This window comes from Falco naumanni, chromosome 18 (assembly GCF_017639655.2).
Source record: "Falco naumanni isolate bFalNau1 chromosome 18, bFalNau1.pat, whole genome shotgun sequence".
Classification (NCBI taxonomy): Eukaryota; Metazoa; Chordata; class Aves; order Falconiformes; family Falconidae; genus Falco; species Falco naumanni.
The window spans coordinates 5,964,619-5,977,989 of record NC_054071.1 but is presented as its reverse complement, the minus strand read 5'-3'; the positions used below and the strand labels follow the sequence as shown (position 1 = coordinate 5,977,989).

Sequence of the window (13,371 nt, the reverse complement as noted above, 5' to 3'; positions counted from 1 at the left end):
ATCAAATCTTGCAGCAGATGGTCAGTAATGTCCTTGATGCTCAGATGTGGGGGAACACATGTGTGGTGGTACTTGCTAAAGACTGAACGTGGGCTGCCCAACACTGGCCGAGCTTGTCTGGGTCAGGTTAGCTGTCAGGTTCTCGGGGAACGTGCTGCGCCCCAGAGCTGGTCTTTGCTCTCGGGGGGTGAGTAGCTAATGGCACTGTACAGCCGAGGACTTTGGCAGGCTGCTGAAGCAGTGGCCTGGCTTTGACCAGCCTTCTTTCTTTCTTCCTGCAGCAGCTTCTGTCTTTTATTTTTTTTATTTATCGGATAAGAAGTAATGCTTTCTCATAATAGGCAAGTTTGAGGAATAGGAAGAGGGCAAAAATCCTAGGAGGCTTTCTAAGCAAATTTGTTTTGTTTTCCCAGAGTCACCCAGCTGTAACCATGCCAGTTTGCCTTTTGCTTTCCATATGCTCCCACTATGGGAAATGAGACTTCAGGTGCAGTGTGTTACAGCCTTGGCCCTTTGCTAAGGCTGTATGTTAGCTCACACAGAGGAGGGAAATATTTGAGCTTGTAAAGAAGTTCAGGTTTTTTGGGTTGTATAAGGGAAGCTTCTACTGGATATAATTAGGTTGTACCTCCTTCTAGGAGAGAGATTATGAATTGCAGGAAAACTGGGGAGGGGGGAAGGAGCAGAGTGCTCTTCATGGCTCTTTTTTGAAAGTGCACTAGAGAAAAATACAGCACAATTTTCCTGCCTCTTTCAGGATGCTCCCAGGCCTGTTTGTGTACATGTGCCCTGACTTGCCGATAGCCTTTTGATAGCCTCTCTTGCCTGAGCACAGTGGAGCTGTTTGAGCATCAGTTTGCTTGGGATTTCCCTTCAAAGCATCACTCATCATTGAAATCCTGGTTTGTGCTGTTTGGCTACATAGGTGATCATGTTCCTCCACAAAACACGTTAACAATACCTTTCGTGACATTGATTTGACAGGAATAGCTTTTAATTTATCTATGCCTCATTCATTCCTGTGTGAAATTTGTCTTTACTGACAGTATATGTTGTTTATGTTTTTTGACTTGTAGATGCCTGAAAGTTGACTAATGAATTCTTCTTAGCTAGATCTCTTGATATTTATAGTAAATTTTTTATCTGCAGAGAAGCCCAGAAAAATCTTTCAGCTTTATTACCATGCTTACTCAGTGCAGCACTATTGCTCTTGGGGGTTTTGGTAGGGATCAGACATTCCTCATAGCAGTGTTCTCTCCTGAAACTTCATTTCAGTGTATGAACAACCTGAAAGAGAGAGAGCAGTGCATGTGAATAATACAAATTATTTTGTAGTGAGCAATTTATTCAGATTGAAATTAATTCTTTATCATTATACTGTTCAGGAGTAAGTGAAATCACAGTTGAGTGTCAGTAAGTTAATAAAGGAGAAAAGTACTTGTTCTTTAAAGGCAGAATGTTGCCGTGAGGTCTGTGCAGCTGTGAGGAGACTGTTGTGTGGGGTGAACTTACCACGTAGCTGAGACGAGCCAGAAACCAGAAGGGAAGTCATGCTGTGTGGGTGACAAATAACTCTGTGTGCCCAAACTTGTTAAACTTTTGACGATGGTAGAGACTGAACTCGGGTCCTCTTAAGTCTGAGCTCTGTGCCATCTGTGCTGCTTTTGGATTTTCCTTTAATGTGTATCTTAAGCACTGCAGGGCACTTGTGGGATGGTCCGTATCCTTAAAAAAGGCAAACTGCAAGAACGTGGTACATAATGAATGAATTATGAGTGTCATTCACAGCATGGAACAGTTTCCACTAATTAACTTGTTGCTTTTTACCTCAGACAATTCATGCTTAAAGATTTCTAAGGTTTTAGATAAAATTTCTTGAAATAAAACATAGAGTTTTTTTTATCTTCAAATACAGTGGTCTCGTGTCCCTCGCTTGTCTGGAGCACGTGTAGGGATCTTGTGCAGCAGTGAGATGGAGCAAGGGAAAAGGAAAAGGTGCTACTGAATTCCCTACTTCTGTAATTAAACACTTGTGTTCAGAGTCAAGATTTTTATTGAGGCAGATTCCAGATGTGCTGTTTTCCCATGGGCTAGAGTGGTACAGCTTCCTCAAGGTCCCTTTCCTTGGGATGTCCTCACTGGTCTGGTTGCCGAGGTTGACAGTGACATGAGTTACACCTCTAGAGGAAGGGCAGTAGATGCTGGAGTCTGTTGGCTTGTTGTTGGTGTTATGTGTGGCCAAGGCAGTCTAAAACACTTGAAGGAGAAGGACACCCTGAGTCCATGTAGGCTTAGTATTTTGCTATCTGCACATCTTTATTTTTCATGGGCAAAGTTGAAGCGATACAGTGAGGAACCTAATAGTTTTTATTGTGCTGATAATTGCTCAGGAAGATGTAAGTTACTGAAATACCGGCTGTGTCCTAAATGTTGAAAATAAATTTGTTTACTTGTAGTTTTGTGTTTACTCTTTGACCTTCAGTATCCACTGGAAAATAGAAAAAGGTCTGCTGGAAGTACAAGGAGCTAGACAAAATCAGTTACATACTACTTTTATTTCCTTACCACTCTGTGAGCAGACAATATCCAAACTTGCTCTGACCCTGAATCTGTCTTGTACATGTCTTTTAAATTGGGCAGTATATAGCTCCTGTGTCTTTTCTAGGTAACTTCTATTTTTCTTCACTGTTCTTTTTTTCAGTTGCCTCAGCTATGATACTATACTGTGGCTTTCTACTTCTTTAGGCTTTTCCCGAGTCTGATGCTCTGTGTTTAAAACTTGCTGCTGATACATGATCTCGGCTCTCCTATTTCAGCTTTTTCCAGCACCAGCCCCTTAGGATTGCTCCCAGGGAAAAGGTTTTGTCTTGATGCAGTTATCTTTTCTGTCTGGCTAGTGCTTTTGTGTATGCTGCTAGTCCCACTAAGTGAATAAAACTTCATAAGGGACACATGCTGGTGCTGCGACCTCTCTTAGTGTAGTATAAGGCATGAGGATATTAAGAAAGCTGATAAAATAGTCTGGGGCTCATGAGCTATATACGCAAAATTCCACAAGTCCTTCAGGGAAATGATTCTTGTTTGCTCTGGGGAACCTCTATCAGTTGTGTGCACACTGAGGAAACGTGCCTGTTGCCGACTGGGATGTGTCCAGCATTAGCTTGCAACCATTGTATCCTCTGTTTCCCTAGAGAATAGAATTTACATGCCAGTGCTCATGCCAGCGTTCAAAGTCGTGTTATTTGAATAAATTAGAGTGTTTCAGGTCTTTCTAATTACAGGTCAAGCTTTTGGGGCTGACAGTTCTAGTGGTTGTTAGAAGCCTTTTTCAGTTTTCTCAGTATTTGTTGTATGAACTTGCAATCAGAGCGACATGTATTATACGGGACTCATTAAAGCCCCAATACCGGAGTAAAAAGTTAGGCGTTATTACATGATATTCCTTGTTTTCTCTTTCAAGAATCAGATTAAGGTGTTTGATCTGTGTCTACATGGGGAGCTCACCATCAACTGAGTAATTCTGACGGTCTGATGCTTCATTTTCCTTACACACCTGAAAATTAAACTCAGTTGAAACCTTTCTGTGAAGGAAGGCTCCCTTTGTAGGCACTGTGTGTCCCTCTAGGAGAGAAATGAACCATATACAGTACGTGCTTGTCCTAAATTGCTAGTACATCTTTGCTTGGTGTTCAGGGCATATGAGGATGTAAAAAAAGTATCTGCAGCCCCTCACTATCTGGGGATCATCAGTATTGCTGGGACCTACACTTGGATTTTATTGAACTGAAAAGTATCTTATTCACATGTTCACTAAGTGTTCCCTGTTGCTTTCTATTACTGACCAGAAATCATAAATCACACTTTCAGTCCTTAGCCATTAACTTGGCATGCCTAATGCATGGGAGAGCATTTGTGCTGTTCTGTGGGTTCTTTTTCCTGACCCTTGCTGGATCACTGAAATGACTCTGATTCAGTCTGGCAATTCTTTGTTTGAATTTCACTGATAAAGGAAGGCACTGAGCAGAGCTAAGGCTAGTGCACATCCCTGCCAGATCCCTGTAGCACCTCTACTGTAAGCAGCAATTTCCTCTTTATTGCTGTTTCCATCGTAAGCCTGCTTTCTAAACTTGTTTTCTCTTGTTCTAGGCTGCAAGCATGTGAAAGGCATTCTCTTGTATGGACCTCCAGGCTGTGGTAAAACACTTATGGCGAGACAGATTGGGAAGATGCTGAATGCCAGAGAACCAAAGGTGGTCAATGGTCCAGAAATCCTCAATAAATATGTGGGTGAATCTGAGGCCAATATCCGCAAGCTGTTTGCTGATGCAGAAGAAGAACAAAGAAGGGTAATGTAAACATAGATAAGTAGCATGGTCAGTATGAATGTGCCTAAAGAATGGCTGGAAAGGAGGTTTGTAATCAGAAAATTACTGCTTGCGTTAAAAGACTGAGTCACTGCTTAGCTTGCAATTATAGTTATTCCTTGCAAGTCACTGAATATTAACGTTCTACAGAGTCACATTCTCAGTTGAAAAAAAGATCTTAGAACCTGAAAAGGTAGCTGGTTTTCTAGCTGGCTATGCTGAAGATGGACAATTTGTTTAAATGCCATGCAGAGTTATTCTAAAGTAACGCAGTAGGGCCCATCCTGCTGTGCTTTGTATTATGTGGTGTGTCACCTGCTCAAAAAGTGCTTAAAAATGGGATTGCAAAGTTCCTTCTTTTTTATTTTTTTGTGGCAGAGACCATTAGTCTATTTGGATTTTGCTACTAAATTCAGGTGGACCATAACATAGGATGAATTTCAAATTAGGCTTTCACAATTTCAGGTTTTGGGGTTACAGGCTTGTTAGTATGAGGATATTGTAATCCTTGAAGTGTTATAATTGCTGCATCACTAATTTTTCTCAGCAGAAAACTGATAGATGAGACTAATGTCTTGAAACTAGAGTGTACAAATTTTTGAAACTGGAAGTGGAGATAAAGAGAATGTTTTTTCCAAACTTGTTTTTTTTTTTTATCCATTACTTTAGCTGGCTATCAAAAGTACAGTCTTTAGTTTGAAGGTGTAATTACTTAGGTGTGCTGTGGTAATGTTTCCCTGCTGTGGACCACTTAATTTTGATAGATTTTCTGGTAAAGAAAATACGATGTCAGGCAACTCACAGTTAAATATAGGGAAGTCTTTTTAGAAGACGTTAGCAGAGGACGTTGTGTCCCTTAATTTTATTTATGACTTATATAAATATATAATAAATAGATAATTATTATAAATATAAAATATACATATAATATATAATTATAAATAATATTAGATATTAATTATTTATTAAAATCTACATATTTTACCAGTGGCTTGAAATCATTTAATTTTCTTCTGCAGAAGATTACTCAGTAAGTCAGCTTTGCATGGTAACCCATACTGATGTAAACAATCACCTTCTTTCTGGTTTTTGCAATATAACTGAAAGCTGTGAGCTTCTTCTCCTTTGCAATAACACACCTGTTAAAATAGACTTTATATTGGCTGGAGGGGATGGTCCTGATGACAAGTTGTAAGATTAAAAAGGTCTCGAAAAGGTTGGTATTGTAATGACTTGTGTCTGGGGCAGATTGCCAGTGACAGCACATTTACCCAGTGTTAATGTGGTCTCCGCTGTCCACAAAAGATGTTTTAGAGGTGGAATTTGAAGGGAAAAAGCTTCATAATACGGTCATAAAAAGTATGCTGTTCTCTTACCAGCTGTAACTGCTTCACCTTTGAGTGAACCTGGAAATAAGCGGTTCTTTTCCTGATCACATTGAACGAATGGGCTCCTTTAAAAATATTGAGAGCAAAGATAGTCTGGCAAGCCGTGTATTTACTGCATTCAGTACAAGCTGGGGTATGTCCCCCATCGGGTACGTTCCTCCACAGGTGTGCTTTCTTCTCCATCTCCCTTTCAGAGGGCTTTCCCAGATCCTGAGTACTGTGACCCTTTGAGCTGTGTATTCCAGCTTTAGGCTGGTGCTTTTCTGGTTCAGTCTAGTCCTCTTCCTTGAAACGCTGCTTCTCTTACCAGTGTCAGCTGTGGAGTCCTGTGTTTGGGCAAAGCCCACTAACTGCCCCATTTTGGAGGATGGCAAGATGTTATTCTGCAAAGGGGCCTGATACATATATAATATGTGATATTAAAAACACATGGAGGTACCAATGTTCTGTATCTGTGTGGCTGAGCTTGTTGAGAAGTTAGTTTTGTTTGAATTGCTTTCAGTGTTGACGTGTGTCATTCCTGATGTGTTTTTTTTTCCAATAGCTTGGAGCAAACAGCGGTGTGCACATCATCATTTTTGATGAGATTGATGCAATCTGCAAGCAGAGAGGAAGCATGGCGGGTAGCACTGGAGTCCATGATACTGTTGTGAACCAGTTGCTGTCTAAAATTGATGGAGTAGAGCAGCTGAATAACATCCTAGTGATTGGTATGATGGTGCTTACTTTCTCTGTTAAGGGGTCTGGCTGAAAATTGCTGGTATTTCATCACTGCAGGTCAGCTAAGTTATCTTTACTGGTATTGGTTCCGTTTGGACTAATCCAAACTGAACGTCTGCTATCTGACAAGCATCAGTAGCAGTTTTAAAGGGAGATAGTGCTGTAATTGGCTGATACTGTTGCTTTCAACAATTTTCTCCTTCAGCTTCTGATAACAAGTGTTTTGTAGGCTGAGAAAACTTGCAGGGAATTATGTGCATTGATGTATTGGCATATGAAGGAGTGGGGCTTCTCCGGCTGTGTTGTCTGGTTGTCCTGGTGCTGGGAGCCCTGCAGATAGAGTCACAAGTACGGGTTTGATCCCTATTGCCCTGACTCTACTTCAGGGCATGACTTCTGCAATATTTCTGAAGATGGGTATTTTTTTGTCTGTTTTCTTGAGACTCTTTGAGGTATCTTCTTACCTCTGTGGGCTGTCTTCAGGAGTTGGAGACCCACTTAGTAAGCTCAGATAATGCTTATTTTGTTTTTAACTTCTGAATTTAGGAATGACCAACAGACCTGACCTGATCGATGAGGCTCTGCTGAGGCCGGGGAGACTGGAGGTGAAAATGGAGATTGGTAAGCAAGCTGGCATATCACAGTACATAAGCTCACATGTACTTACAATAGTAAAGCAAATGTGTATTTTAAAGTGAACAATTAACCAGGGTGGCATAGGTGCTGAACTTCATGCAACTCTTTCCATAATATTGCATGTAAATGTAATCAGCCAATTAAAAATACCATTTTAGACTTATGTACTGATAAGCTATTGGAATATCTGATAATATAGGATTTATTAAGCCCAGATCATCATAGATTCGTGAAAACAAGTCTTTGACTTTGCATTTGAGATCAGAAGTTTGATCAGTAAAGGTCATGGTGGAGTCTAAAGGGTGACTAGACTATGCTCAGTTTTGAGGTTAACAATTCACGGAAAAATGTTTGAACAGAGAAAAGCACGGGACTGATAAAAAGCTTAATGATCCTGTCTTGCAGTCAATTCCTCAAATTGGTTGAGATCTGTGTTTAATTTAGAGATTGAACAATGCAGTTTCAGATGTCTAGTTTGAAAAAGCATGTAAAACGTTTTCCCCTAACCTTCCACAGACATACACGTCACAAAACATTTTCTATGTTCAGAGCTAGGCACCGACTATTGTAAAGGTAAAAATTCTCAAACTGTAGAGTCACAAAAAAGGAATAGGCAGGGGCATGTTTATTAATATGTTTTGTTTCCTTACAATTGCAGAAAATTAGATGAAAATGTCCATATAACCCTAAAAATCATATGATACCATACTACAGTGGCAGGCAAAATTGCAGTTGCGTGTGCTGGTCTGAACTGTAGGGGAACTCTTGAAATCTGATCTATCAATGTAATCTGAAGAGCTTGCTAGGGATTTTTTCTCTTATCCTTAAAGGGTAACGTCACTCTTTGGAAGAGCCAGAAACACGAAAGAGTTTCGGTGGTAGCCGAAAAGGAAAGGTTTGAGGCAAAAGGAGGAATGAGGAAGTGAAGCTGATGACTGCTGAGGCAGCAGTGGTAACCCGGGAGCTTATGCTGATGCTCCAGAGTTAATGCTGTCCTTGAGTACTGTAGGGAATAAGTTCATATCGGGCATTACGGTTCACGCAGCTCGGCAAGATGTGGGGGCTAGAGGTACAACTAGAGCACTAGCTAGGATGTAAATATCTGGTGGAGCACAGGCAGCATGGATGGTTTCAAATATGCCATAGACTAAGACATTTGTTAGATGCAGGAAAAAATAGACACACACTTGTGCCTACTCCTGGCTTAATCCACAAAAAAGGAAAATTGGGAAAGGAAGTGTATAGCAGTACATAAAGCATTATTGGAAGTCAAGCTGATGAATAGTAATGAGAGAATATTAGCATTGGCAAAAACTGTAGCCAGATACAGTCTTTACAAACATAACACAGCTACAAGGATCTGAAGGAAAGACTCAATAAAGAAAGCATTTTAGGGATGAAAAAGTGTAGCCGTAATGACAGTTGCCTTTGAACAGCCTCACACTTGAAAACAAATGCCTGATAGCAACTGTTACTAGTAAGCACAGGTGAGACTGATTGTACTGCAGGTGTAAGACCTACATCTTTAGTAGACAAAAGTTAATTAAATTAAATAAATTCCAGGGACTGAGCAAGGCATCCCTAGAATAAATTATCAGATGATAGGGACTGAACACTGCTGGGGACTATGCACATTTTCAAATGACTTTTCACACATCCTCAGCACAAATACTCATCAGTGCAAATTAACAGATCCTTGTAATAAAGGCTGGGAAGGTAGGTTGGAAAATGAGCTAAAGAATAGCATTATTTTACCAAGATGGTGATCTGACTTGTTATGTTTTATTTTAAGAAAAGTCTTTTCTGTATCTTCCATTATATACATTTCAGAAGGGACTTGCTAAGGGTGCAGATGGAAATTAGCACCTCCATCAGAGAAGATGAACATTTTATGAGAATGGTATGGGACAGGTGAAGAGTGAAGCCAAGACCCTGAGTTCTAGGAGAGTGAACTTTCACTTGATTATGTAATTGGGGACCCCCTGGGAAACTGCACTCGGGTGCAGACCTGGCAACTCTTATAAGGATGTTTTTCTTAATGCACCAGAGCTCTTGATTCCCACGTGTAAGAAATCGGGCAAGGAAGGCAGGAGACCAGCATGGCTCACTAAGGGCCTCCTGGTCAAACTAAAGGGTAAGAGGAAATACACAGGCATGGAACCAGGGACATGTATCCTGGGAAGAACATAGGGACACTGTCTGGATGTGTACGGATGGGATCAGGAAAGCTAAGGCACAGCTGGAGCTGAATTTGGCAAGCAATGTGAAGAATAGTAAGGAGGGCTTCTAAAGGTGCATTGGCCAGAAAAGAAAGATTAAAGAAAATGTAGAAAATGTACACCTCCATCCTGTCCCGATAGATAAGACAGGAGAACTATTGGCAACTGACACGGAGAAGGCTGAGGTATTCAACAAATTTTCCCCCTCAGTTCTCACTGGTGATCACTCACTTTCCCTGCATCTCTCAAGTTCGTGAACCTCAAAGCAAGGACTGGGAAAAAGAAATCCTTCTCATTGTAAGAGAACATCAGTTTTGAGACCACCTGAGGAACCTGGACATATGCAAGACCATGAGACCCAACAAGATGCATCCCTGGGTCCTCAGGGAATTGGCTGCTGTAGTTGCTGAGCTACACTCCATCATGTTTGAAAAGTCATGGCAGTCAGTCAAAGTCCACAGTGACAGGAAAAAAGGGAATATTGCACTCATTTTAAAAAAAGAGTAATAAGATGCACTGTGGGAACTACTGACCACTTAGCGTCATTTCAGTGCCCAGTAAGATCATGAAACAGATTCTCCTGGAGGATGTGTTGAAACACATAGAAGACAGAGAAGTGATTAGGGACTGCCAACGTGCCAACAAAGGGCAAACGGAATTTGCTAAGGCAATTAGTGTAGTTGAATGTTCTCAAACAAAAAACATTGTCACATATTCTACTTGTAAGAATGAATTGCTCATGGTGAGGCAGAGCCTTTGGAAGTAGGACCATGGAGAGGGAAATGCTTTGCTGCAGTTGCTGTGCCGAGGCATTGATTGACATGCGTTCTGTTTAAAATCTCAGGCTTGCCAGATGAGAAGGGTCGATTTCAGATTCTTCATATCCACACAGTACGGATGCGGGAACACCAGCTGCTGGCTGAAGATGTGGACATTGCAGAACTGGCAGTTGAGACTAAAAACTTCAGCGGTGCTGAATTAGAAGGTTTAGTTCGAGCTGCTCAGTCTACTGCTATGAACAGACACATTAAGGTCAGTCCAGTCGTCTCTCACTGGGGCAAAGGGAAAGGGAAAATAATTATGTTTGGAATCTTTTCTTGAATGTTTGCTTCCAAATGGGTAATAGCATCCCAGCATACCTTAGGAGATGAAATTCATATGGACACCACCTTTTCACTGTGGTTTTACATGGTTCTGAATTAGCTCTTTCATCTCCTGACTTCCAGGTGGCTCTGGCATAGTGTGGTGGGAGTTGGAAGGTCATTGATTGTCAGTGAATTTTGATAAAAACTGAAAGTCTGGAGCTCAGTTTATGGATTGGGCCCAGGAGGCAAGAGGGGAAAGGGGGGACAGCCAGTCCTATGGGAGGGATCTCTGCTGGAGCCTGTGCAACTCAATATATTTATAAATGATCTGTAAAGAGGGGGGAAGAGTGAGGTTACAAGCTCATAGCTGGTTTGTGGTCATAAAGACAAATGCCTACCTGTGGAAAACTGCAGAAGGCATTTGCAATAATGCGAGTGCACAAGATGTAGTGAATCGAAGTGTACACTGGGGAAAGAAAATTCAAAAAGATACTGGCAATGATAGGGGCTGACTGGCCATTACTTGACGTCAAGCTCTTGGAGTTATAATGATCTTGAAATAACCAGCCCAGTCCTTATCAGTGAAAAAAGCAAACGTAACATTAGATTTTACTAGGAGAGCTGTATAGAGCAAAACTGAGGCTGTGATTATGCTGTGGTTGAATCTGTGCAATGCTGGGACACTCGCCTTGAGAAGGTTATGGTAGAACTGGGATATGGAGAGGCAGCAGGGAAGGGCAGAGGTGTAGGAGGGTTTTCGTTGAAAGAATGGTTAGACTGGGATTTCTCAGCCTGAAAAAAATATGGTGAAGGATCATGAAAAGTGTGAACAATCATGAGGGTACTGAAATCAGTGAATGGGGAATGACTGTTTACTCTTTCCTAATACAAGAACTCGGAGAGCAGCAAACAATACCAGCAGGGCCACCATCAAAGCAAAGCAAAGATGTTCCTTGTGTGAAGGAGTATTTAAGCTGTGGAAGGAATCCTTTGCTACAAGATGTTGCTGATGCTAAAATCTTGGTTGAATTCAGAAGAGGCTTGTACAAGGTCTTCCATTTCAAATAAGTACTCGTTTGGTGATTGTCTCAGTGTCCACAGAGACTTGGTGATGTTCTCGGCTCTCTCTGTTCTAGAGAAACATTGCCTTGCTTTCCCAAGGTTTGCTGATCACGGGAGGTCAGTGTATCTTTAAGTAGAAAGGAGTTAAGGACTGTGAAATGTCAGGTTATATTAATCCAGATGCAAACCACAGTATTCGATGGTGTTGAAATATGAGATGATTAGTTAGTGAAGAAGGAGGCTGAAAGGCACAGCCCCTTAGCTCTAGTGGCCAAGAACGGGTGTGAATTACTGCAGAGAAGAGCCTTTGACATCATTCCACGGCACTGATATATTTTTAAGTAAGAAGTCTGTTCAACCTCAAATATGAGGAAGGCAAATCATGCTTTCATTTAAGTGAGAGAAATCATTTGGTTGCTTAGGCATTTGTATCTCTTGGGAGCACTCTTTCTAAAGGAAAAATATCTATTTCTGCTAATATTTCTTGTGTAGCCAAAATACTTAAAAAGCTATTAATAGTTTCCTATAGCAAAAACCCCACAAACATCAACAGTTTCACATTTTGTGTTCTGTCTCAAAAAAAAAAAAATAAAAATCAGCACTTCTGGAGATATTTGCATTCCTTTGCAGGCAAAACATTTTCTTTAATTTTGCTTATAGTTGATGATTTTTCAGTGCTTCAATTTTGGGTGAGTTTGGGGACCATTAGTGTTTTGCGGTATTCCCTGTTGTGCTAAAATGTCACCGTGGGAGGAGAGAGAGTGGCAATGCATAAATGTAGAAGAGCAGTCCCCTGCTTTAGGTTGGTATGTGATTGACATCTTAATATATGTATGTATATTCCAAATGCAAAGCAGCCACACTTTTTCTTTTCAAACACTTTGACATAGTATTTTTGGATAATTTTACTGTTTATTCTGAAGATGTCTTCAGCCAAATGATGCACTAAGGTATTTTATTTTCTCCTACGAGTACTGCAAAATTTAAAATATACATCATAGGCCTGACCTAGTTTTCAGAAGCACCTATGAGAAGCAAGAGCACAAATTAAAAATCAAGGGATATTATCCTTCTGAATCATTTAAACTCTCTGATAATCTGTCACTGTATGTGTGTTAAAAATTAAAATTTATAACTCATTAAAGGCTAGGAAAGGAAGAGCCCCCCCTTGTTTTTAAGTGTACAAACAACTTCAGGAATACATTAATAGTTTTTAAAATACCTTCACTTCCCTCTGCAAAGTGAAAGGGTGATCAACCTGTGCTAAAAACCTGCTAAGCTGGTATGTTGGGCACCCTGTATTTTCTGCTTGGTGGGTGTTTTTTGTGAGAAGGGACCCTTACTGTTTCAGCCATCCTCTGGTTGCAGCTGTTGGTTTGGCACAGTGTTAGTGGCCAGTCTGGGTTCCTGAGGTGGTTGTTTAGAGGCTGCATTTGCTACTCTACAAGACAAGCATAATGTGATTGTTTTTATTATCGTTTTTTCCTTTCCGTTCTCAAGTGCACCATCCTAGTAAGAGGATATCAAAGACACATCTTTGAGGGTCGAAGTTGTTTGACTCATCCGTCACCCTGGTCTTAGGCAAAGATAACAGAGGTTGCTGTGCCTTCCAGGAAACCCCTTGAAATCCTAAATTTTTACTTCCTGAGCTGTGAGGTCATGTACGGCCATGATACTCTCAGGTAGAAGCAGGTGGTGTTGTTAAGACTTGGGTAACTTCAATGAAAATTATACTTGTTTTGGAAACTAGAGAAATTTGTTATGGTATGATTAGGAAATTATATATTTACCAGTTCCCTCTAAAGACTTTCTTGTGTGGAGAGGAAAGCGGATGGTTTGAATAGAAAAATAAACCCTCCTGAAAGAGAGGTGTGTGGATAATAATTCTTATTTTTGG

At 40.7% G+C, this 13,371-nt stretch overlaps 1 protein-coding gene across 5 annotated transcripts in view; it reads left to right on the top strand.

Annotated features, from left to right (window-relative positions):
- Positions 1 to 13,371, top strand: part of NSF (N-ethylmaleimide sensitive factor, vesicle fusing ATPase) — a 75,089-nt gene that overhangs the window by 39,536 nt on the left and 22,182 nt on the right. For all 5 annotated transcript variants that reach the window (XM_040617501.1, XM_040617503.1, XM_040617502.1 and 2 more), the window contains exons 9-12: positions 4,147 to 4,346; positions 6,297 to 6,462; positions 7,019 to 7,093; positions 10,172 to 10,359. In XM_040617501.1, the coding sequence (XP_040473435.1) occupies positions 4,147 to 4,346; positions 6,297 to 6,462; positions 7,019 to 7,093; positions 10,172 to 10,359 (629 nt within the window). The remainder of the gene's footprint in view (positions 1 to 4,146; positions 4,347 to 6,296; positions 6,463 to 7,018; positions 7,094 to 10,171; positions 10,360 to 13,371) is intronic.